The sequence below is a fragment of the Gymnoscopelus braueri genome (assembly GCF_963280865.1).
Source record: "Gymnoscopelus braueri genome assembly, chromosome: 16".
Lineage (NCBI taxonomy): Eukaryota > Metazoa > Chordata > Actinopteri > Myctophiformes > Myctophidae > Gymnoscopelus > Gymnoscopelus braueri.
In genome coordinates this window covers 19,355,870-19,383,031 of record NC_137616.1, presented here as the reverse complement: position 1 = coordinate 19,383,031, position 27,162 = coordinate 19,355,870, and the positions used below count along the sequence as shown (strand labels likewise).

Sequence of the window (27,162 nt, the reverse complement as noted above, 5' to 3'; positions counted from 1 at the left end):
CTTTGTTTTAACACAAAACTAACATGTATCAAAGTCAAAATACAAATTCTTATTAAACTAAATGAATCATATGGAATGTTTGGAGGTTCTGTAACTTCCTCTGTAGACGCCAATGTAAATGTGTATTTGAGTTTGACCACTAGAGGGCAATGTACTTATACTTTGGATGTTTACGGTGGAAGTGACGTTATGATCAGTATATTTGGTACTTTTTGCCTTAAATTAACTGCTAGACTGATGTTTATTGCGGGCTGTATACTCAATTTAAAGATAATATATCTAATCACCGGTCGAAAACATATTTTCAAACTCTAATGTTTTGTGCTTTTAAAAAGCACTGGAAATTTGCACGATATATACAAGTTGATCTTCTCCCGGGGTATCTGTCTGACGGGAAGCATTCACGACAAAAAATAACCTTAGGCAGTGTCATTGGATTGGAATCGTTGGAGCCGAGGAGCCAACATAACAGAAACAGGCATGTGTGTGATTATTTTCTACAATGTAACAGTTTCTCTGTGTGATACAGTAGCCTAGTCTAGTGCGCCACTTATCTGTACTCTATCGCCTGTTTCATTCAGTGTAGCGTCATGAATAAACACGAGAATAAAGTAACAGTTATGTTTGTACACTGACTGACTTAGCAGTCTTCTAAGTCCAGACGGTTGTCAAATCTTAAGTAAATAGAGGATTGATCAGTGGTGGAAAAAGTACTCACATTTTTTACTTAAGTAAAAGTATCAATACTGCTATATAGAAATGGCAGTATTTATACTTTTACTATACACCGCATTCGCAGTATACTCAAACCAAAATTTGGGTGGAAAAAATAGTACACCCTGTAACCACAAGAATTCATTCTGTGACCGTGCGTGTATGTCCGCGTGCGCGAGGGAATAATTATGACTACAGAGAGAGTACAGCACTGGAATACTCTGTTACAAGTAAAAGTCGGGAATTCAAAATGTACTTGATTAAAAGTACTTTTTAATCAAAATGTTTTGTATCAAAATGTACAAGGACCTAAAACTAGAAAGTACTCATTATGAAGAATGTCCCATTTCACACGTTTTCAAATGTATAAAAATCTTTTGAAAATAGCAGATCTACAGTCAAGCTCACAATGTGTTGCATTGTGGAGCTTGTAGATCTGCTATTTTCAAATGGCCCGAAATATTTAGGGCTGAATAAATTGGTTAATTTAATTAACCAATTCAGCCCTATTAGTACGTTTTGTAATGATAACATTAATCTTCAAAATAACTAGTAACTATATATATATATTGTAGTGGAGTGAAGTAGAATATTTGCCTCTAAGATGGAGTAGAAGTACATAACATTTGAAATACTCCAGAAAAGGTAAGAATGTCTCAAAATTGTACTTAAATACAGTACTTGAGTCAATGTACAATTAGTTACTTTACACTACTGTTAAAAAGTTAAGAATCAATGCCCGTTGCTGTATACGATAAGCGTTACTTTATTTAGAATAGTAGCTTTCATATTTAGCGTCACTGACTCAGCCCATGAGTTTTTGTCTATGTTCTCTAATTGAGAGCGTTGTGTCGAGAGGCAGCTGCTAACGCTCATTGAGTTGACCTAACGGCCTTAAAGGGATATTTCACTTTAAAAAAAACTTTGGGTCATTTTATCTTCTACTCAGGCTTTTGTGAGCCCTCCAGACCGTTTTTAAGTTGTTTGATTCATTATTTAGATATTTGATATTCATTTTATCAGACACGCCCCCTTCCTATACAAACCCTTATAACTTCAAACTCAATTTTCAACATGTTAGATTCATCAAAAACACCCGTCCTTGCTTCTGGTGACTCACCCAGCCCTCCTAATACGCGAGGGGCCGTGTTTTTTCGATTACTTTTTTCATTTATTTTTAATATTTTATTTTTGAAAATGAAAAAAAAAAAATACGATAAAAAAAAAATGTAAAGAAAATGAAAAAAGTTAATTAGGTTAAAAGGTTAGGTTATTGTGGGCCAGCAATGTTGATGGAATCTGAAGAATTGGACAAGATCTGTGGGAGTATTATCAATAAATGTGTTTTGCAAAAATCTGCCTCCTGGTGGTGCTATAATAGGGCAATGTCATAACGGGTGGCATTTGTTCCTCAATGTAGGGCGAATGTGCGTGCAAAGTTTCACCGCAATCTGGCGCTGCCTTCATGATTTGAGGCATTTTGTTCAAAGTTAACGTGCCACTCCTGAAAACTTTAGATGTCAATCTGATTGATTGATTGATTGAATACTTTATTTAGAAAGACATGGTAAAAGTACAATTCACAATACAAGGTCCTCTAAACTGGATCGCTCATAAAAGCACTTGGCTTATTTAAAATGAGATCCCCGTGCACTCAAATCATGATGACATTTAAGAAGACATACAAATATACACTACTATGCAGAACGTCATACAATCAGTTTACAGGTTACTGGTATGAAAAACAAGAAATATGTACAATAGACAGTTTTAGCAGGAGGGGAGGGGGGGGGGGGGTAGGTTAAGACTTTGACAGGGGCCAATTTGGAATTGCAGCCTCCTGAAGGTGATTCTTTAAGGCAGTTTTGAAAGTGAGTAGGGTTTTACACTCCTTTACTCCTTCCACATTTTTGTTGAATAGCATGAGAAAGAGTTCATTCCCTTGTTGTTAGCCAATCAGGATGGAATATGGAAAATCTGAAAGACCTGTTTCGCTATAGAGATACTGTGTACCGCATGATGTTTGGACAAAATGTGTAGAAAAGATCGACCTCCTGGTGGCGCTATAACGGGCTGATCTGAAAAATTCGGGGCAGAGGTTCTGCTGGCATCCAAGAAGTGTGTGTGCAGTTTCGCTGCGATCGGCCCTACGGTGCTGGAGATAAGCTGCTAACAGACAGACAGACAGACGGATGGACACGCACGCACGCACTCACGCATGTCTCTGCTACACCTTCGGCCTGGAGGAGACAATTAACACTGAGGGCTTTTCTGTGCATAATGATTATTAAAGCTATTGATTTACCTACATGCTTGTGTTTCATACAGGTAGAATGGCAGGCCTGTGGAGATCCTACCAGGTCTTGATGACCAAGTACCCATGGTCTGTCCAGATAGTGACTGCCGGTAAGAAAAACGAAAATGCTAATATTTAAGAGACATCACTGTAGTGTAGATACATTGATAAATAAAAACACGGACAAGATGGAAAAACAGATGAATAGGGCTTGTGAAGTAAGCAAACCCTGCTTTATTAAATGGCTGCATTATAGGCCTATTGGGTTCTCAGAAAATGCATTAATTTCTTTTGGACATTTGTACACTCTCAGAGTTTTAAAGAATAAAGCCTGCACACTCATGCTCCAGTACAATTGATGACATTTTGTGCCAAGGCTCTTCGTCAGGTCAAACTCTCTGTTAAAATGAACACAGAGGCTTTCACTGTGTACCTACATTACCATGTCCTGTAGAGTGAGTGGCAGTGGAGTGAGTAGTAGTTCATGTAACCAAAATTTCATAAAAGGAAATTTCATAAATCTGTCAGTAGTCCATGAAACCATTTTATCAAATACAATGTCATAAATCTGTCAAAGCTGACAAGCTCACAATTGAACAATGACACTATATTTAACTGGTTTCTTATCTATTAATTGCCCTGTTGTAGAACAGTAGTAGTAGTGGAGCATGAGCCTAGGCTGCTACTGTAAACATCAAGTGTAATATCATTTCATAATCACTAGATGGCAGCAGTAGGCAGTGTTTTGAGTATCCTTCTGTAGAGCTATTTGGTCTGGTGTATACAGTATGAAAAGACGCTGATATTGTGTGGTATAATAATCACTTCATGTAAACACATTCCTGAGACTTGGATCCTGTTGATGTTGCACAGACAGGTTCATTAACCACATACTTTAGTGAAAATAGCCACTCTACAAGCTCACAACCCGCATCCTGATGTGCTGGAAGTTTGTAGATCTGCTATTTTTGCTGTTCCATGACGGGGGGGGGGGGGGGGGGGGTCTTTGAATGCTTTGAAAATTGTGGCCCACAATGATGCTGGTGACATTGGCAATTCATGCAATGCTGGGGGTAGACTGCTGAACATCAAATGCCTTCCAGTGGCCAAGCGATCAGAAGATATACAACGCTCCACATGTCCCAGACTTTTCTCCCTTCTGGCTCCCAAACTGTGGAACAAACTCCCCATTGCAGTTAGAACTGCAGACTCCCTCCCAATCTTCCGCCGTAATCTGAAGACTCACCTCTTCAGACACCACCTTAGCCCGTAGCACTTGCCGGAGCACTTGCCCTACCCTTGACGACCTTGCAGGCTTATACAAAGGCTAAAATGTAATTTAGAGATAGCATGTTGTGTAGACGTGTCGATGCCAGATTCATTTGTAGACCTGGCATCCTATAGTGGGTATTGTTTCAAAGTACAGATTATTAATTTTTTGATATTATACTGTTTAGACTGATGATAGGTTCTTGGTTTACCTATGATCTTACCTCGATCTTACCTTGTTTACCTTGCTTACTGTAAATTGCTCTGGATTAAGAGCATCTGCTAAATGCCAAAAATACAAAGACTTCAAGTTTACATTTCTCTAGTGCCCAGTTATATATTAAAAAAAAATAATAATAATAAAAAAAAGGCTGGTACCGTGCATGGTTTTCTCCGCAGTCTGTGTGAATGGGTGAATGCAATGCACATTGTAAAGCAGATACAATTGCTACATAAATGCACCGTTTACTGTTCAGGTATAGTATATTTACTATAAATTGTATTGCCTTCCTGAGAATTTGTAGTAGGTGCCTGTGCTTGTGTGAATGGACAATTCCCTGTAGACCTTGTCACTGGAATTGTGTTGCTAGGGAACAGCTTATGGGTCTGAGTTTATTTTCTGTCAGCTTCTGATATTCACAAACAATGCAACAGGAAATAAACTTGGACCCATTTGGAATGTTGGGGAGTGTGAAAAGGTCAGCTGGTGCTGGAGTCGTGACAAGACTTCAAGGTCTAACATTTATGTCGTTGAAGAGCAGCTTGCCAGCATGCAAAAAACAACATGATTATAACTTTTTTTCCCCCTTTTTTTTCCTTTAAATTTAGAGTAGCCAATAATGTTTTACCCCCTTTTTCTCCCCAATTTAGTCGTTATGCCAATGAATTCCTCCCCACATACATTTTTGTGTGTCACTGCTGTTGTATCCTACTGGCTCACCTGCCAGTGAGGAGCCCCCACCAGGAGGACGTAGGGCCTTCGTCCTACTCCTTCCGCCCAACACTCCCTGCTGACAGGTGCCACCCCAGGCCGTAGGAATAATGCAGTGACGCCCACGAACACGGGCCAATTGTGTTCGCACAGACACCCGATAAAGCCGGATGCACCACGGTGGATTTGAACCCACAACCTCTGTGGTGGGCAGGGACTTCACCACTGCGCCACCCGAGCACCATTATAACAGTCTTTTATACTATATACAGGCTGTAAGGGCTCATGAGCCCATACAGAGCCTGTACGAGCAGTCGGCAGTCATAGTGATCATTGTGGACTCTCAAAATCATTGTGAAAATTAGACCACTTGAAGCTATATTGTTTGTTCCAGCCTCCAGCAAGCTGCGAAATCTTATTGTAATAGAGCAATAAATAAACACTTAGTACTTTCATTCTTAAACTTTAAGACTTTAATGGCGGTTACACACCGGCGAATATGCGAATATACGCAAAATTCGGACTCGTTCCGAATAATTAAAAGACGCTTTTTTCGCTCCGCGAAACTGGTGTGGAAGCTTGCATTGACTTTATGGTTTAAAAAAAAAACGTATTATTAGCATGAAAAAAATCGCCCCGGTGTGTAAGGACCTTAAGTCTTCACGTTGTCAATATTAAATGTATCGTCAAATATCTCTTATGTCTAAGATGTTTTATGTGACGCAACTGTCTACCATCGTGGCAAACATTTCTCATGCTTTTTTTATGTGAAGACCAAGTTCCGCTTGGGGACAATGAAGTTTACCCTTACCTCTTACCAACTCCAATGAGTCATCACCATTGTTTTGGACTTGGTGGAGAAGGAGAGGAGAGTGGGCAGGAAAGCAAAATTAGACAGACAATTGGTGTACAAGGGGAGTATGGTGGAGAGGTAGAGCTTCCAGAATGTATGCTGTGTGTGTGTGTGTGAGAGAGAGAAGAGAGCAAGTACAGTATTGTCGAAGAAATTCGTCTGGAGGCAGGAATCTTAAGATGCATATCCACCACCGTATTTCCACACACGGTTGTGTGATTCATTGATAATGGGATATGGGCCATTTCATATTTGTATATAGACTAAAGATAATAACAATGCGTGAATTTATTTATGACACATTTCATTACAAGCAACCTCATTGCGCGACACTGTAAAATCCTGTGTTAGCTGTTTTGACTTTTGAGTGTGAAAATTGTCCCGTAAGGATGATTTGAAATGCACATGAATGACCAAGATTTAAATATGCACCCACTGCCGGCATAAAAAGGAGGAGCTGAGCAGAGAACGTGTACAGATGTGTTTGTGAATTAACGATACAGCGTGATCTGTATCAATGTGGCAAATAAGCGAGACGAGGCATGTTAGGATACAGTATGTGTTGCTCCAATACTGCAGCTTTAGTTTCCATGTAGTTCTTCTACACCTGGTGCCACCGGTCCCTTTTTTTTCATTAGCTTAATGCCCAAGATGCTCTGCCAGCCCAATCCCTTTACATTGCTGCACTGACCCAGAATGTGTTGGTACTTTGTATCTGGCCTGTGTTTGTCCCCCGTTGACATTATTGTGTCTGTCCAGTCAAGGTGTCTTTTAGAACAGTGCTTGTGCTTCTCAAACTTTTTCCTGTCAAGGACCCCTAAATTAATATGTATTTGGCCGCGGACCCGGGAAATATTTTGTGCCAGAAACCCCATACAAGATTTTACAAGTGTTTCAAAAGTTTTTTATTTTTTTAATGGCCGATTTCTGATAACAAAATGTGCACAATCTAATTTTTTTTTTTGTTTTGCTGTCACTTGTATTATGTGTAGATTGATGGCAAAATATGTATCTAATCCATTTTTATATGCCCCACCCTGTTACGCGTTATACCCGTTGTCATAGCACCCGTCTGTCTGTCTTTGTCCCTTTTGTGCCTATATGGAGATCTCTGTATGTCTGTCTGCCTGTATCCCTTATATATATATATATATCCCATATATGGAGATCTCTATATCTGTCTGTACTTGTCCCTTTTATGCCTATATATGGAGATCCCTGATGTTATCAGTATATGGGCATATATGGGCATGCACATCCATATATGGGCATATGGGGGGATCGGCAGTTGTGGAAAGTCCTTGTGCAATTGTAAACATCTGTGGAGAATGTGTGCAAACTGACTGAGAAAAATGGACTGACAAACTAATCAATTGGCAGGTGTGGGGAATTTGCCCAATCCAGTGCCATCTATTAGAGAGTTACGCCAACTCCGTTCACTTCTTCGGGCCAGGTCTTCTACATACACATACATTGGCGAATAGTGACAAATCCCTAAACTGGAAGTTCATGGAATGCATTGAAGTCGACGGCTCCTTGTCACTATTTCCAGCTACATGAACCACGTGACCGAGGCTGTTTCTGACCCCTCATTGGCGCAACTCTCTAATAGAAGGCTCTGGCCCAATCACGCTAAGGCTGGGGTTGTCATGGCAATCAATTGGCTCATTTGTTTGAGTCTTTTCTGGTGGTTCTGGACAACCTCCTATCCGACCGACTCAATGTCGGGCACTGCACTCCCTCGGGTCGTCTGCGACGCGTGTGTCACATTTGAAGTCGGCCGATCGAACGTTTCTCGAGATATGTGAATTACAGACTTACGTACATACATATGAACATACATACGTACGTACAGAGATTCAGTGCATTTATTGTAAGATTATATCCATATTCACATGTCCCCAAATGTGGCCTATGTCAGGAAATTTCTAATTGGGGATAAAATTGGTGTCTCCAATTGGATTTTACTGAAGTTCATAGAGTTTGGAATAGATTAGAGTAAGGATTTATGGAATGAATATAAGTCAATGCAATGTCCCCAAAGTTTGCTAAACGTGTGTGTGTGTGTGTGTGTGTGTGTGTGTGTGTGTGTGTGTGTGTGTGTGTGTGTGTGTGTGTGTGTGTGTGTGTGTGTGTGTGTGTGTGTGTGTGTGTGTGTGTGTGTGTGTGTGGTCATCAGCGCCAGGGAGAGAAGCAGTTTGGAGTCGGTGACCTTAAGATGATTATTCTCTTACCTCTTAAGACACTTCTCTCCAAGCACTTTACACCAGTGGAAAGTGTCAGATTATGAATCACACATGAAATACATGTTTATTGTCTCTCATATCTCCTCTGACATTTTAAGGAAAGGTTAGCCAGCTGGGTACAGCTTATATTCTTAACCAGTGCTGTGTGTTTTATTAACAGCGGTGCGTAGGGTGAAGATGACAGTATCTCCGTACCGCCACCAGGCCAGCCAATGACTTAAAAGGATACCACCAAAGGCAGATGTTTTTTCATGTTGGTTCCATAGACATAATTTGTCATATGAAGGACAAATAAAGTATCTATCTATAAACATAAAATAAAAATAGGTAGACTTAAGTCTAACCTAGCCATTTTCACTTGGACTTTGCATAATTTACAACTGTTAATAAATATAGATATTGATAGATATTGATATAGGCGTCAATATAATGTACATCATCTATCACCAGAGATATGAACATACATCTATCGTCATTCGTCAGTGAATGGATGATATATGAGGCTGATTACATGTATACTTTGGTTCTAGAACCAGCTCCGTTCTTGGAACCTTGGTGCTTTCTAGCAAACCGGCCCGAACCGGCCCTGCGTTTCCCACCAGTTATAAGCAGAACCGTTGTAATCAAGGATAGGCTACGTCATGAACGGAGGGCGTTGTGTTTACAGCCTGCAGATAGACATTTGTATATTTCACGGTGGAAATTCAATCGTCAATGGCAGTTACAGTTTTCCAAAATAATCTTTGCACACATTTTTTAAATAGAACCATTATTGTAAGATATTTAAGCTGTCAATCCGTTATGAATGCATATACCCCATGTATATACTATCTAAAGTGGATATTGAGTTGATTTGTGTGTTTTAGGCACACATGCATGCTTTGTTTGGATAAATAACTTAAATGATATGGAGTTTCTGCTGCACCAACACATTCATGACAGATTACACTCCTTCTAAATGTACAGTATATGAAATATACTCGCACTTTCATTTTACACGAGCAGAGATGAGGATTACTGAGACATTTTTTTCCGACTCTGTGAGACAAAATACATCGCTGGCACTGCGCGATTAAGCCTACAAAAAAGCTTAGCCTACATAACAGAAAAACAATACATTGATTGACAACTACTTAATTCCCTGAGCGGTAAATTACGATGATGATCTAGAGTGATCACCTTAGATAGATGTAACTAAACAGCCCCAACCTGAATAGCGTTAGTCTATCAATTGATTGTTAATAAAATATGAAGTCCTAATTTGCATTAACGGTATGGGCAAGAAAGTTGTCCCAGATTGATAAGTCTGACTGTTTAGGATTCTGTTCATGTAAAGTGACAACAACACAGAAAAGGAAAATTGTCATATTCTGTACAAATATATTATGATTAGTGTGGACTTTATACCACCTAAGATGAATCTTACATGGTGCAACCAAACAAAGACAGCTTTAACTATCAAATTAATTGCACCACTGCACTGTTGTTTTTTAAAAGATGATTGTGCACCATTGTTTGTATCGCACCTGCATCTTCCAACCTGTAGAATATTGACACGGCCACTTTGGTTCACAGTTCAGGGCAAGAAAAACCAAGTATTTTTTGGTTCCCCTGTTCCGAACCAACTTTTAGGGATCTGAACCAATTCATTTTTGGTGGTTCAAAACTAGGTGGGGAAAAGAACGAACCGAACTTAATACTTAAGTGTAAATCCCAGTCGTCCTTCCAGCTTCCTCCTCATCCTCCTCTCCACAACCACCACCAGATTGTCCAGTTTAACTCCCAACTACAGAACTAGTCTTCCTCGCCAGGTTGTTGTTTGTTAGTGTCCTCGAGTTGATGTTACGCCCCCAAACAGACCACGACAAAGCAGAGGACACTGGCTAGTGGCTACTACTAACTGGTAGAACATCTGCAGCAGCCTGGGGCTGCTTGGGCAGAGGGAGGAGTAGGGGTGATGGATGTGTGCAGTGCTGCTGAGCTCGGTTAGGCTGGGAGGTCGCACGCTGCATTGGTTCTTGGTTGGATGTAGATGGGGATGACAATGGCGTATGAAAAGTTACATGCTAAATATGGCCTCATTCCCACAGCCAGCAGTTCTATGTCCATATTGCAGATCTGTTCCTTTACATTAACCTGCTCAGGTTGACACACTGTTTTTGTTTCCCTCACACATACACAGCGCTTGATCCTTGCCTCTTAATGCGATGGAACTCATTTTTTGTGAGCTAAAAGTTGCTTTTAAGTGTAAACATTAGGCCCTCTCACGGCCATGTTCATTGTCACGACCATTGTCCAACTGGGCTACACCAAAAAAGTCTATAAACAGTATGACATTACACCTGTCCTCCATGACCTATACTGGCTTCCTGTGTCGGTCAATCCAATACAAAATCCTGTTTACCACCTACAAGGCACTCAATAATCTGGCTCCCCCTACCTCTCTGATCTTCTCCAACATTATGTCCCCTCCCGTTCCCTCAGGTCCAGTGAAGCCAACCTCCTGGAGGTCGCCAAGTACCGTACCTGGGGGGATAGGGCTTTCTCTATTGCTGCCCCCTCCCTCTGGAATGCACTCCCTAACCCTATTAAAGACGCCCCTTCCCTCCCTTCCTTCAAAACCACACTCAAAACCCATATCTTCAGGATAGCCTCTCCCAGCTGAGGTCGAGTTAAGATGTCCCCCCAACCCATGCTTAGCCTTTTATCATTTTTTATCTAGCACTTTTCTTTTTATTCTTTTGTGTTTTCTTAATAAAGTTGGTTCCTTTTCTTTTATGGAAAGACTTTGGGTACTTAGAAAAGCGCTATAATCTGAGCTATTATTATTATCATAACACCACGGAGCTTTGTTAAACCATGTCTGCTCCCTGTTCAGTTTGACAGTGTGTAATACTGAAAACTGTAAATATATCCACATTTTGCAGTGGTATGGTATACGCCGTATATATCCACTTATTTTCTAGTGTACATAGTGTATATTTTAACTCGCATCAATCAGTTTTAGTGTTGTAGTGTTGTCCATACATTATACATTTCTCAATACATATGGATCAACAATATTTAAAACCATTTCAACACTCATTTTCTGCACTATTGACACCAACCATGCGTTCTCCTATGACTATAGACCGGAAAGGTCGATAAAACAATCAGAGAGTGGCACACACAGGCCACACACACACATGCACCATTGCCAACATGGAGTTGCTCACTCACAGTGTTGGTATCTCAACTCTCATCACTTGACTTGACTTCTTTACTCCACTTCATAGTTTGTGGCCCTTGTCACAGTGTTATAGTATACAGGTAAACTGCCCTTTGCCATGGTTTTCTAAAGATGCGAAGTGCACAGAGGCTTTGCAAATGGTTTTAACTGTCAAATATGAGGTGGACAAATGTAAATGTATATTCAAATCCGACTTCCGTCTTGTCTCGTACTGTATGTCTCTTCTCTCTCCTTCTCTGCCCTTGGTTTCCCTACCTCTACACTCTCCTGAAATGAAACATAAAAAAGTGACACAAAATACATCTACAGTACATTTTGTTTTGGCAGCATTAAGGCTTGGGCCACCTTGAAATCTTTTGTCAAAAGTAGTATACCGACTTCTCCAAACACTACTGTGAACCCACCTAACGAGAATGTTCTCTAAATAGTGCGCTTGATTTAAGACGCGCGCGCTTGTGTGTGTGTGTGTGTGCGCGTGTGCACGCGCGCACACCTGCCATTGTGTTAAGAGATATTTTCTACAGTAGGAATCAGGGCAGGGAGTACAATTCCAGCAGAGTGAGAGAAAACATCTCATCCTTCAGAAAGTATATGAAGTAAAAACCTCTGCCGCTTGTTCAGTTTGTTTAGACACTAGAGGAAGTGAAGCAGCTGTCTCTGTGTCTTACCATATACAGCACAGTCAAGTTATCACTGGCAGCTAGGGCTGCACAATATAGCAATATTATATTGATATTGTGATGTGAGACTACATCTCTGGAATTTTAGATAAGACATAGTGTTGTCTTTTCCTGGTTTTAATCAAGTAAGCCCTATTTTATTCTTGAAATAGCCGACCTGCTGTTTTCTATATTTTTAAACGTAAAAGAAAAAACAAATGGCATTATCATCACAATATCAATATTTAGGTATTTTGTCAGGAATTTCATTATATTTGTTTTAGTCGATATGGCCCAGCCCTACTGGCAGCAGTAATGAGGAAGTAATGTCCAATTTATTCCTCAGTTCTCTCAGTATCCCAGCCAGTTCACCTGCTGTCCTTCCATCCCATTGAACAAAATTTGTCTCTCATCAGCGAAGAAACCCCCAAACGTTAGCAGCTGGGAGTTTAGGAGTGGTGAATAGGGCTGAAAAGTTAGGATGATTCTTTGAAGCCCTCAGCTGACATGCTGTATAGTCAGGGTATATTTAAAAAATCTTGGAATAAATTCCTTACCAAAAAAAATCTTCACCAATGTGTTTGTAAAGGTGTCTAGTAACACATCTCACAAAGACTGAAATGCAGTTTCCCTAGGAGAATTTGTGACAGCTCCTGAAAGTTGGGGTACCCACCATAACCTTATGTGTGAAAAATCTAATTTTAATTCTGTTTTAAGTAGCATGTGAGGGGTCAAACTAGGGTGTTTTTATGATTCTGAATCCATTGCAAGCATTTGTTTTGCACCAAAACCAATCCTTGGGCTAAAAACGGCCATAGCCATCCTTTTCCAGGTATACTTTTTGTGTAAAAAGCCTATTGAGATTCGGCTGTTTTTAGCCCAAGGAGTGGTTTTGGTGCAAAACAAATGCTTGCAATGGATTCAGAATCATAAAAACACCCTAGTTTGCCCCCTCACATGCTACTTAAAACAGAATTAAAATTTAGTTTTTTGCCCCTGCATAAGGTTATGGGTACCCCAACTTTCAGCAGCTGTCAAAAATCCCCCTAGGGAAACTGCATTTGAGTCTTTGTGAGATGTGTTACTAGACACTTTTACAAACACATTGGTGAAGATTTTTTTTGGTAAGGAATTTATTCCAAGATTGGATTTTTTTCGGCTAATATCCCCTGACTAGTAGTCCCTCGAAGGTAAACCTTTCCCCAAATCATGCCAACCAAGCCATAATGTAAATCAGACAATAACCCCATGAGACAACGTACACTTTGCCATATTAGCCTTAGGGCAGATGATCAATTAGCACAAATGTATCACCCTCTTGCTCCTCTTGTCACCCTCTCACTCAGGGCAAATAAAGAGTGTGTGTGTGTGTGTGTGTGTGTGTGTGTGTGTGTGTGTGTGTGTGTGTGTGTGTGTGTGTGTGTGTGTGTGTGTGTGTGTGTGTGTGTGTGTGTGTGTGTGTGTGTGTGTGTGTGTGTGTGTGTGTGTGTGTGTGCTCGTGCCTCCATTGGCAGGTGCCTGGGCTTGATTTGCCCACTAAGCATTGGCACACAATGTAATACAAGGTGACATAATGCCACTAATCATAATTCTCTTTCCGTCTTTTTTTTCTTGCTCTCCTTTCTGTTACCTCCTCCTCACCCTTCAATGTTCTCTACTTTTGTTTGTTTCTTATTCTTTCTCCTATAACAATTTTTAAGTGTGTTAATTTTATAATGTGGCTCTTTTGTGCCTTTTCTTAATGCTTTTAATCTTTTGTGTAAAGCACTTTGAATTGCCTTTTTGTTGGAATATGCTATATACAAATACACTCGCCTTGCCTTCACATCCCCCTCTCTCTCTCTCCTCCAGGGTCATTGGTGGGTGTTGGTGATGTCATCTCCCAGCAGCTGATTGAGAGGAGGGGATTGGCCAATCATAGTGTTCAGCGGACAGCCAAGATGATGAGTATAGGTTTTTTCTTTGTGGTGAGTCTCTCCTCTCTGCTCCTCTCCTCTATTCATTGGTGGTGTCGTCAATATAACCATACGAGCTATAATCTGGTATAGAAGCAATATATTTGGAATTTTCATAAGTGTGTATATGTGTGGTTGTCATGCAATACAGGCTCGTGCTGTAACCTCATTCCTCAGTTGAAATGCCTGCACTTCACCACTGAAACTTCATAATGGTTGCTGGTTTTTGTTCAGAACTTTACCCCCAAGCTTGACTCACAGTGCTGATAGCCAACTCAGAAATTAGAAACAGCTTTATTGCCAGATACATTTTGCATGTAGCCTACTAGCCTACTAGGTAACTGAAAACAAGATGATCGACAAAGACTATGAAAAGAGTGCTAACAGAGTCACTACAGTGGCCTTTCTCTTTGGTACCTTGTGAGACCAGTGTAAACAGCTTTTTGATACATGCTACCTCCAAGTACCAGTACCAGTGCCAATTACCTACTGAAAAATTCAAAACCACATTTCCGCTATTAAACTGATCTCTTTTGCTTGGCAAGTATAAAAGGTTGGATTCAGAGTATATTGGTTTATTGACTCGGAAGTCATGTGACAATGAGCAGGTTTTGATATTGTAATTGGCTTCGAAAATGTGTGAGAGGGGCCTATTTCAACAACAAAACAAACATAATATCATGAACACAACATCCAATCAACCCCAATTGGAATTGCATGTTGAGAGGCCTCTATAGACTGCGCTTCCAAAAGCACTTTCACTTCTGCCCATAGGGGCACAACAAATGCGAAAAGTTGCACTGTATGTCGTAAATGCAATCCCCCCCCCCCCCCTCAGGTCCTGACAGTTGAAATCCACTTACATACGTAGTCCTAGGCAACCCAGCCTGGGGGAAATATTCACTCCGTGGAGCACCCCATGGAGTCGTGAGTTATTTCTAAACCCATGTTTTGACACCAGCAGTAGTCACTCTCACCTCACGCCATTTTTCTTTTTTTATTTCTATTATCAAGTTTTGACGTCACAGAGACGCAATCAAAGTGTATTTATATTTCCCTAATCGTCTTACATCACAACAACAGGCTATTGTTATTGTCCAAGGTTCCATAGATAGACAACATGTCAACATATTTGTCCTGGAAACTAAGCTCCGCTGCCACAAATAAGAAGCCTCAGGCTCACAATAATCTATTTTTATTTATTGTTTCGCTTTCTACTGTGTTTCACGTTTCTCTTGTTCATATTTTTTCTGTTTATTCCTTACCATTGAAATTCATAGATTTTTGTCAGATTCGTGCATTTTCTGTACATAAACTATTGGAGTTTTCAGACCGAGCTGCCAAACTAAACCACAGCCCTACTCGCGCTCACAGTGCGACCACAGTAGGGCTTATAGTTTGTAGATCAGCTTTTTCTGGTGTGCGACACTATGCACAACCAGGTATAAATCAGGCATTATGCATTGTCGTGAGGTTGTTTTCCTCTCCCAAGAGCCAGGAGCTGACTTATACACGACTCTTTTCCCCACCAGGGTCCATTGGTAGGAGGCTGGTACAGGGTCCTAGACAAGCTGGTCGTTGGAGGCACGAAGACTGCTGCCATGAAGAAAATGCTTGTTGACCAGGTGAGACATCTGAGAGATCATTGACCATATTTACATGGCAGCCATTTTGCTGTAATGTCATAAGTGGGACATTTTTTTCACAACCCATCAAGGTAACAAAATTCCTTGCTGCACCACTGTTGATGGTGGAAGTAGGCCCTACTAGTAGTAGTAGAAGTGACTGTGGGGCCAGGCTCTGGGCATAACTGTAGTTCCGGGTTTCCAGAAGGTGGCATGCCCGTTTCCTGTTCATTTTCCCATAGCTTTGTTTGATTGTCTCAACAGTAGATTTGAACTGGAAACCCATGACACCTTCATACTGTATGTATTTCCAGTTCAAAACTACCTCTGAGCCTTCTACGCCTTTTGGAAACTCAGGACTAAAGTTATGCACATACGGTAGCTTATCCCCAATACCATGATGCAGTGGTGTGCGGCTGAATACGCAGGATGTTAAGAGGACAATGAGTCTTGCATGCTGCCCTTTTCCATTGGGCAGATTCATTCTCGTTTGGAGAGGAGAGCAGGCTTCTCATAGATGTAAATAATGTCCCTCTCAGCTTTCTCCAAACCCGGTAACCCACAGGCAAACAATAAGGCACCACCTGGAGGCTCTGGGCTCTATTCAGAGCCAGATTTGAACAAACCACTAATTAGGGATTTCGGACTAGGCAAGAGGCGTTTCCCCGCAAAATTCGGTATTCTATGGCACCCCCCTCACCCGCCAAACACCTGAGCTACCCGTTACATTATGCATAGGTGTGGTTTGGGCGTTACAATGATAAAACCAATCACCGTGCCAGAAGCCATTGCCTTTAAGAGAAGACTGCGCTAGCCGTCATCCCGATCCAATATATGCTCTAGCCTATCTACCTGTCTGCACTGTTGCCTGGTCTGATTATTATAAGCCACATTGGGCTTGTTTTCCTTCTTTTTTTTTATTTTATCCAAATACATTTTTATATTAATTTGTAGCCTATTGTGTTCACAATAAGCTTGTCATATTAGTCAGATCCGGAATAGTATATGAAAGCCATTTAAAATATGTATACTATTGGTACACACTGGCTGCTCCCAAATAATTAATTACATCATGTTGCGACAACGCTCCTACGTGGTACACAGACAAACAGTAGCACATGGGTATAATAAATTGGACAGTTTTAGGAAAGGTCTATAGCCTATGTACTCACGTTGGCTGTTATCGTTCTATTTCCACCGTTCTAATGGATTCCAGGGGTGTGTAAACATCTCTGAAGTTGCTCCATAGTTTCCTCTGAAGTGACGCAGTTAAAGTTAACTTACATCCATATTGTCCCCGTTATCTTTCATCATCCACCTTTGTTCAGTAATCCCGAACAGAGCTAAACTTTAAGTTTACATCAATCAAAGCCTCTCAAACCCAGACACATTGCTGCGATGCGTATGTGCGTCGCCTACCCAAAATAACAGACATACAAGCTATCAACGGCGCTGCGTCATGTCGTGTCGACAGTTACAGATCTGTTATTTTGGGCAGCATACAATGAGGCGCGCGCGCGCCACGGAGTAGCCTATCACTAAACCAAAAACATTACATTACGTGGTCAACAACATACTAGACATGTAACTTGCTTGGAGCTTTTAATGCAGTGGTTCTCAACCTGTGGGTCGAGACCACAATGGAGCACCCAACGCCTGGCGAGCTTGTAGATCTGCTATTTTCACAATATTTATCTGTGGAACCGAGTCAAACAAAATGGGGGGGTCCCCAGTTCAAATATGGTTATTTTGGGGGGTCATGAACGTAGCGTTTGCATGGGAGGCGTTGTGAGCTTGTAGATCTGCTATTTTCAAATAGCTGATGTATATGTTAGAGTGCTCATGTGGCCCATAGTCGCTTGACTCGCTTCTTTTGGGCTGGTTTTCCTAGACCTGGTTGCTTGTTAGTTGTTTTTCCTCACAACACTGGCACTGATGATAACTAGACGGCAGCCGTCATAGAATCAAAATGACCCCGCTGGGAGTGGTGGTGGCGTTTGTGGTAGAGTGACCATGGGTTTGTATGAAGAGAGATAGCGCATTTGCGGTAGAGTGAGCATCGGTTTATATGAAGAGAGAGAGCACATTTGCGGTAGAGTGAGCATGGGGTTGTATAGAGAGAGATAGCGCATATGCGGTAGAGTGAGCATCGGTTTATATGAAGAGAGAGAGCACATTTGCGGTAGAGTGAGCATGGGGTTGTATAGAGAGAGATAGCGCATATGCGGTAGAGTGAGCATCGGTTTATATGAAGAGAGAGAGCACATTTGCGGTAGAGTGAGCATGGGGTTGTACAAAGAAAGAGCGCATTTCACACACAGATCATTCATATATTACCAAGATTTAATGAGAAATAAGGCTTCTTTAGAAAAATGACTGACGGGCTGGGCTGGGTCTAATTTGTCAATTATTAGTCGAGCCTGGCTGAGATATTTAGGGGATATGAAAGCTCTAGTTAGTAGTTTGAAGTGCTCATGTGGCCTTAGAGTTGCTTCTTTTTGTTTTCATAGACCTGCGGACTGCGTTGCTTATTTCTCTCCAAGGCTGGCAACACGGCTCATGGTCCAACGCACAAAGCCATTGTAGTGTCTGTGTGCACTTGACGGGTGATTTTATAAACCAGCGGGTGCTTCTAGAATCCACTATCCCCCGTCCCCAAGCCGTACCCATGTGTGTCTGTAGAATTGCAATGTGGGGGATATAGCAACAACACGCCCACAGGCACACCTCCACGCGCAAATAACGGCGTCGGCATAATGGTGACGGGTAGAGCAGGTGCTAGAATAACCTATTGGGGCGGCGCAGGTCCATTATCCCGATTTAACGGGGAATTTTTGGCCTGAGAATGGGGCCCTCTGTCTTTGGGAATTTCAAGCGACTGCGTAACGTGACGTGTGTGTGGGGCGGGGGGGGGGGGAGGTAGGCTGACCTTCTAACTGCAAAGCTTCTGTTTACTAACACTGATCACACTCTCTTGAATGGTTTTGCAAAGTAATGAAGTGAGTACATTTTAATTCAGAGAGTAGGCATTCATTTAATACATAAGGGATATTTTTCCATTCTGCCTGGGTTACATGTACAAATGTGCCTTATCTTCAGGTGTAATAGAAAGATTTGGAGTTGTTGTTGATATTTAGTTACAAAGACTAAATATTACAATAATAACCCTCATAGCCTATGACACCGGTAATTGTTTCCATGCCATGCATTCACGTACAGAACTACTAATGTATGCAATCACAAATACACACACTCATACAGACATGCAAATATAAATACATAACACTGAGGATAAATTAACATTGAGTATATTTTACTGTGTGTGTTTGTGTAGTTGTGTTTTGCTCCCTGTTTCCTGGGGGGCTTCCTGGGTATCTCTGGAGCTCTGAACGGACTAACACTGGAGGACAATGTTGCAAAGCTGAAGAGGGTGAGATGTCTTTGTTATATTTATCACTAGTCCACTTTTTACATGTGTATTTATTTGAATTCATACAAAGCTTTACAAACACAAGCAGTACTGAGATTTTTTTTTGTCATTACACTACCATAACCACTGAAAGATACTTATATTTAGTTGACTGTCCACCAGGGACCCCTTGGTCTTCTTTTTTCCCCGCTACGCTTGGTTTGTAATCACTTATGCATGGTGTTATCTGTTTGTTGTATAGGAAATTGTTTTCTCTTCTTAAACATCAAATTATTTTTCTTGGGTACAAAGTACAAACTCAAGATTGTGGTGCAAACAGGCTGGTATGCTTTGGTGGTTGAATGGCACCAATTCTTGACACAAAATGGAAATACTGCACATCACAACAATAATAGGTTCTTCGGGTTTAAATCAAGAGTTTGCCTCACACCTGAAAACTTTAGATGGTAGATTTGGCCGCTCAAATATTTGTAGGCCAGCCCAGTAGTAAGCTCCTGGGGCACTGAACCTACAATATAACACAGTGGTTCTCAAAGTGGGATCCAGGGACCCTCTGGGTTCCTTGAGGGGGTTCCAAATGGACCCTCACAGGTCTGTAACTCTGAGAGCTGGTATAATGTATCTGGTATAATGTATCTGTGAGGCATCTAGCTTGGGACACATGCTGTTGCTAATGAAGCAATAGGCCTTTTCCCCCAGGAGGCTGTCCTCTTCTGTCAGCCAGCTCATAGGAACCACCTGACCCATGTCTTTCTGTCTTCATTATTATTAGAAGCCATTTCCTGTGATGGATGGAGGGAGAGGGATGGGACTGTGGAAATAGCAATCTCGGGTGACTCATGTTTGAAGGGGTGTGTGTGTGTGTGTGTGTGTGTGTGTGTGTGTGTGTGTGTGTGTGTGTGTGTGTGTGTGTGTGTGTGTGTGTGTGTGTGTGTGTGTGTGTGTGTGTGTGTGTGTGTGTGTGTGTGTGTGTGTGTGTGTGTGTGTGTGTGTGTGTGTGTGTGTGTGTGTGTGTGTGTGTGTGGATAAGAAGCTGCATGCATATTTGTACACTTAAGTAAGAACAGGGTGGCATCCTGGTGGTGGTGCTGCTGGCACAGATGGGTGTCTCCAGCTGACTCACACACACCATTCCACTGCTCACCTTAGACTGATCATTGATTATTTAACCAAGCAATGGTATGGAGCCACAGCCTGAACAAAGAACCTGAAAGGCCAATCAGGTAAATGTCAGAAAAGACAGAAAACAACAGACTAATGGGTTCCTTACTGCAAGCCTGGTGCAAAGTGAATGTGAGAAGAAAGGTAGGCTGTTGTGGCATGTCAAATGTTGTCAAATTCTTTCTGTCGTATATAACAGAAGATGGTGATGTGTGGAGGAACATTTCTTTTCTGGGCAAGCTGGGAAAATTAGTCTGGGACAAGTTGTTGTTGGAGGAGAGAACAATACTTGGGAAGCAGTGGAGCTGCTCAGTGGCCAACAGTAGCTGATTATCAAGGAATGAAGTAGTTTAAGTGTATCCTATTTGTAAAAATAGAACAGCACTATAACATCAAGGAGAAGGCACACTGGAATTCTGTGGGGGGGAAAGTATAAAAGCATTTCTTTTTCATGGCTTTGCAAGATAAGAAATAACGAAACACAGTACTGACCAACAACTTTTGACTCAAGAGAGTATTTGTCAGTGTCAAAAATCCTACACATATCATTACACATTACATTGCTTACCACGTCACCCAGGAACATCACATTTTACCACAAAAAGTGGGATTTCCCCAGGTTATGATGAAGATGGAGACCTGTCTGGTGAATGGCCTGAAACACCTCTCAGAAGCTGGCCAGAGCTGCAGTATCTCGAAGTTCGCTATGTGCGTGGGCAAGGAGGGTACACCACACAGCGGCTGCGATGAACCAGAACTGTGTCCATCAGATGCTTGAACATGGCAGGGTCGTTGCATAGGCCGAAGAGAGGGAAGAGGTCCTTGTTGTGCCGCTGTAAAAGCCTGCACACGCCTGCCAGCGTCTCCTCTGTTGGGCCTGTTACTGACGGTGTTGGTGCTGGCAGTTCGATGCCCATTACTGGCGTCAACTTTGGCTGTTCAGACTTCGATCCCCTCGTTAATTGTTGTCAGGCTCTGGGTAGCTGGCAGGGCCGGTGTAACAGTGTCTTGGCTGGCTGTCATCGTGGGTAGCTGCTGTTGTTATGTCTGAGGTGGAATGCTAACATCATCAGCTTTGCTTTAGGAGTGATATAGAGCTATTGTCACGGAGCCCAGAGGGAGACCGTTTCGCCTGCCCAAAAGAGTTAATCTACAAGCTAACAGTGCATCACAATGTGATGAACTACAACATACCTAATACCAATATTATGATGCTTGGACAGACAATAGACCTACATAAATGCATTGCATGACATGTGCTGACGAAGATAATGTCGTGAAATAACAAAAACTGGGAAGCACACGTCACCCAAATTCTGGCAGCCATAAATGGACTACCACTTGTTTAACCCATTAAGACCTGAACAACCTGAAGGCAGAACCTCTGCCCCAAATGTTTCACATTGCTCTATTATAGCGCCACCAGAAGGCCGATTATAAAATAAATGTTGTCATATTGCTCCTACAGATTTTGTCCAAACATCATGCAAATCGGTACACATTATCTCTATGATCATGTGATCAAGACGGATCTGTCCGTTTTTTCCTATTTCATCCTAATTGGCGAATTCCGAACATTAGTGGCCCACAATAACATACCTGACCTGGCGGAGACCTGTGTTCCGAGGAGCACTTTTTCTAGTTCTATATCGTTTTTGTTTAGTAGCCATGGGGTAAGATCAGCAAATGTTCTTGTGGTAAATTGAGCCCATATTAAGTAATGAAATTGTACACACGTGGGTTTCTTATTCAATACATACAGTATAGTTTATGAAGGAGGAAATGTTTAAAAACTCCTATGATCTTTGCTCAATCTGCATTAAACTTGGTACACACAATCTATGTATCAATATTTAAAATTCCAGCATAAGAAAACTTTTGTACAGCAAAGAAATTAAGCCTCTATGAGCCAATAAGTATTGTAGAGGGGGGCAGCAGTGGCTTAGGAGGAAGAGCTGCTGTCTCAGAAGATCCCTCTGGCTTCATGTTGAAGTGTCCCTGAGCAAGACATTTAACCCCTAACTACAGACTATGTGCTACTGTAAACGAACTGATAAAATACCAATGTACTAACATTATTTGTACAGGCCAGATCTTAACTCTTTGACTGCCAGAAATAAAACATTGTTTGCTAAGCCACTGCCAGCGATTTTAAAGTGTTTTCAGTAACCTTTGAAAAATCATAGAATATTTATCCCCAGTATGATCGATCCCCCGATCACTTTAAAAAACGTATACGAGTCTCGTAGAATCGGGGGGGAGCGTGCCGTCCCGATCTTCCATTCCATAGATATTGGCAGTTGAATGTAGGCTGTTTTCGCCAAAAAGTAAAACAGATAAAAAGCTATTTTTCCAAATCCATTAACATTTTGCGATCACGTGATTTGCTGCTTCTTTGCTTCACTGGGAGTCAAATGGTGACTCATAGGTTAGCGAACAGCGCCACCTAGCATAAAACCTCTGAAAACACAAAATCTTGTCATTGGCAGTCTGCAGTCTCTGCACCTTAGCAAAATATGACGAGAAATCTCTTCATTGGCCGTCAAAGAGTTAACCATGGGCCGCCAGCTGAATAGTACGAAATAAAATCTTAGGTGCTGGACGGAAGAGCAGTCTAAAGAGGAAAATAAAGTCCACACCCTGGATCATGCTCCACAAGTGTTTTTTATGGCCTTTCCTGGCCACTTTCCTCTGACCACTAGTTGAATAGGCCTGTGGACCAACATGACGCTCTTATCTCTTTATTTATATCTTGATAGTAGAAGATTCTGCTTGAACTCGGCAACTCTCAAGTGTTGGTTCCATCAGTTGTTGTTCGTGAGCCTAGTAAGGACACAAATTATTTGCAACTTACTGAATAAAAGCTGCTTTGTGTGATATTCATTTAAAACAAGCCATGGTGTTTCAAGAAAAGCCAGCTATTTTATTTTGAAGAAAGACAATTTTATTGTCCGCAGATTTCATCAACCCAATTACCATGTCAGTCAGTCAGTATCATCTTAGTAAAGTAAAACACACCTGTGCATGAAAGCCGTTTTGCTCTACAAATTCTTTATTTTTATTAATATTTTTTTATCATCAAAAATTATTTATGAGTTTAGAGATTATTTTGTGAGTCCAGCACACAGCAGTTTGCAATTAGCATCGCGCCTCTAACGTCAAAGAATCTACAATAATTTTGCACCCCCCTCACCCCCCCCCCCCACCCATACCCGCCAGTGAAAAGGCCAAGGGCATGCAGTGTGCCTGATGGAGACCATACCAATTAATTAAGTGCTGTTGGCTTTTTATAGAATCCACCCAAGATTATGTGTGTTGTGATTAAGATCCCAATAGATGAGACACACCTTTTCAGGGGTAATCTTTTTTTCTTTTTAATAATTGCCTCAAATTGATGGTCAACTTGCTTTCTTTACCTACCATGTAAAATATAATTTCTAATACCTGATTCATACTTGGTTGTATGCCGTGTCGCGCATGTGCATCTAAATAACAGAAACGGAAACAACTACTAAGGCACTGAGACCCAATATATGCTCTCCAAAGAGTAGGAATAATTGTGACATCTTATCCCACTGACACAAGGATCACCACACTGTAAAATTCTTAGTGTTACGGGTCCATTTGGTTACATTTGTACACTCTTGGGAGTTCAATTATACCTGACAATTTTACAGTGCAGCAGCAATTTCAGCTCAGGTGGCATTGTACCTTGTTTGCTCATAATTATAAAAACAGTTACGCCCCAGCAAACAAACACCAGCAGCAAGAAATAAACCCAAAACCCATTGGAACATTGACTTTGTGTTTTTATATGTCAAGACACGTTGAGCTGACCTTTAAGTCGATAAAAGAGGACATTTTGTGAGTTAGGATCAGTTTATGTTGGTTGTGTTTGTCTCAGTGCGTGTGAGTGTTTGAATTTGGACTAGGGTACTGGAAAATGATTGAATTCATGCTTTATTTAATCAATGCATGTAAATGTGCCCTTCCAAGCATCTCAAAAACAGCCGAACACTGTAGCATAGCAATGCATTTTGCATGCAAGTATAACTTTTTAATTGAATGGTTCTTTATTGAAACCATGAGGTGTGTGTATAATATTACATGGCAGATATGTTGGCCTACGAAGCACTGATCCGTAACTTCAATGGTGAAATGGTAGGTGTTAAATTACTACCCTGCCAATTTAACTGTGAGTGTAAAATACGGACCTGTTGGGGTTTTACCATGAATTCAAGTAGCTGTGGATGCAGCCAGTTCATGGTGGTCAAGATAGGACTAGGAGAGGTGCATGGAGCCCCCATCCCTCCCTCCATGGCCTTTTAATAAATCATAAGACTGTTGCTTGGAAGCCAGTAGTGGTGACATCGGAGCGAAACAGCTGATACCCAGAAGACAGGTGGGTGACAGTTTAAATGCCACAGGAGAATGGATGTGAGTGTAGGACAAGAGGACAGATGACGCACAGTAATCAATTAAAATCTTTCGATACATGCCCATCAATTGTGTTGTGGTTAAGACACTCACTTTCTGGGAGCGCACATACTCCCACAGACCTGGAGTGTTTCCCACCAGAGCCTTCCTACTGTCTGCCTTTCCTACACTGTCTCCCTCTCAGCTTCCCTACTGCCTGTCTCTACTACACTGTGTTCCCACAGATTTCCTCCTGTCTGTCTCTACTACACTGTGTTCCCACAGCTTCCATACTGCCTGTCTCTACTACACTGTGTTCCCACAGCTTCCCTACTGCCTGTCTCTCCTACACTGTCTTCCCCTGAGCCTCCCTACTCTCTTGCTTCTTAGGCATTTCTAACAAGCAGTAAAACTGTACCTGCCAGGAAGTCCCAAAGAATTTAGGCTCACTAAACAAACCATTAAAACTTATTATGATGCAAATAATTGATACTTTCTCTGTCTTTACAGGACTACACAGATGCCTTGGTCGCAAACTACTATGTAAGCTTTCCATATGACATTGATTCTCACTTTGATATCTGCATATCATTTGAATGGACTTTGCATATTTTGTTTTATGAATGTAAAGAAATACACAATATAGAAATTCTGTCTTTCAGCTATGGCCACCAGTTCAGATGGCCAACTTTTATTTCATTCCACTGCAACACAGGTAAGGGTCTACAAGCTGACTGCCAGCATAATATCAATATGCTCTATCGAATAATGCAAACATGTTTTTTTATGTCATCTAAAACATTTTAGCTGCCATGTTACGTTTTTACAAATCATTTGGCATTTAAGTTTCCTATGAAATGGTTTTCAGTCCAGTAACAACTTTCTATCTTTCCTACCAATGAAAACCCTGATTTGATATTGCCTATGTTCTCAAACATCATTTCATTGTGGGATAAAACAAAAACAAAAAAAGAAAACGGCTCTTTCTTTAGTTTAGGAGAAGGTCTGTGACACAATAGTAGTACTGTACATGTGGTGTGATCTAATCTCAACCCAAGCACACCCTCCAAACATAAGACTCCTCTCTTTGCAGATTGGCTGTGGTCCAGGTCGTGGCCATAGCCTGGAATTCCTACCTATCCTGGAAGGCCAATAAGATGTGAAGGCCCAGTCAAGTCAAGCCTCCCTACCTCACACCTTCACAGCAATCAGTGTTGAAGATGATATTTACACTCACTTGTAGTGCGATATGGACTGTTCTGCTCCAAAGCCCACTTAGGGCACTTAATTATTTCCAGCGTAGAAAACTGACGAGTCACTCGTAAAAGGTTAGGGATAAGTGTTTGTACAATCATGACAAATTCACACTTGAGAGACTCAAGTTATTTTGTTATATTAGGAAACACGATTGCAGTATGACATTTTAATTGTTGCATCTTCTTGTACAATACATTTGGAAACTGTTGACTCTGTTGAATGTAGAAGTGTTTTACATTAAAAACTCCTTTCCTCCATGGCCTTTTAATAAATCATAGACTGGTGCTTGGAAGACAGTAGTGGTGACACCGGAGAGAAACCCAGAAGACAAGGTGGTTGACAGTTCAAATGCCACAGGAGACTGGATGTGAGTGCGGGAAGAGGACAGATCAATTGTGTTTTGGTTAAGACACTCACTTTGGTTAAGATCGCACTTTGGATCTCAGATACAGAGGATAGCTGGCTTCAATTGGAATCTAACATCCTGTCACTCTTCATCTTTAAAAGCCTTGGTATGCAGGTGTCTTCCACTTAAGCCTAGGCAGCACTCCTCTAATCCTTTTGTTATCTCCACTTAAAAAATTTGGCAACAAATCAGACAGCATTTTGGCTGGACCTCTTTGTCTTAAGCTACACCTTTATGCAATAATGAACAATTTCAACCGGGCAAAACTGATGGGAGATTTTCCATCTGGTCTCCTCTAAACACCTTATCATTCCCACAGGTTCCGCCAGCTTCGGGTATTGACCATATTCTCCCAGTTACTCTGCTATCAAAAGGCTATATTTCTTTTTTATATAAACTCTTATCTGCAGCGGCAACTCCTGCTTTGCATAAGATCAAAACGGGTTGGGAAACCAAATTGGGCACCACTCTGTCAGACACATTTTGGGACGCTGCATTAAATACTATTAAATCTTCTTGTGCAAGACTTGGTCTCATCCATTTCAAAGTACTTCATAGCATTATAGCAAAGCTAGGTTATCGAGAATATATCAAGATCTCTCTGACACCTGTGATCGATGCTCCCAGGCATCAGCCGATTTGACACATATGTTTTCTCATGCCCAAGCCTGGTGGAATACTGGAGATCTTTTTGTTATGTTATTTCAGAAATATT

At 41.3% G+C, this 27,162-nt stretch overlaps 1 protein-coding gene across 2 annotated transcripts; it reads left to right on the top strand.

Annotated features, from left to right (window-relative positions):
• Positions 1 to 451: 451 nt before the first annotated feature.
• On the top strand, positions 452 to 26,296 carry mpv17 (mitochondrial inner membrane protein MPV17). 2 transcript variants are annotated; one of them, XM_080452945.1, is made up of 8 exons: positions 452 to 478; positions 3,043 to 3,120; positions 14,049 to 14,164; positions 15,685 to 15,777; positions 19,112 to 19,207; positions 25,295 to 25,327; positions 25,447 to 25,499; positions 25,878 to 26,296. In XM_080452945.1, exons 2-8 carry the CDS (start codon positions 3,048 to 3,050, stop codon positions 25,945 to 25,947), a joined length of 534 nt encoding a protein of 177 aa, XP_080309071.1. In that variant the 5' UTR covers positions 452 to 478; positions 3,043 to 3,047; the 3' UTR covers positions 25,948 to 26,296. The 2 variants fall into 2 exon arrangements, with proteins under 2 accessions (XP_080309071.1, XP_080309072.1); XM_080452946.1 differs by having other exon boundaries at positions 452 to 482.
• Positions 26,297 to 27,162: the final 866 nt, after the last annotated feature.

What these genes read in the sequence shown, in the direction of transcription:
- mpv17 (XM_080452945.1), top strand. Translation starts at nt 3,048, where the DNA reads ATGGCAGGCCTGTGGAGATCCTACCAGGTCTTGATGACCAAGTACCCA. An exon ending in TGTCCAGATAGTGACTGCCG is followed by an intron (nt 3,121 to 14,048) that starts GTAAGAAAAACG and finishes TCTCTCCTCCAG; the next exon opens with GGTCATTGGTGGGTGTTGGT. An exon ending in ATGTTGCAAAGCTGAAGAGG is followed by an intron (nt 19,208 to 25,294) that starts GTGAGATGTCTT and finishes CTGTCTTTACAG; the next exon opens with GACTACACAGATGCCTTGGT.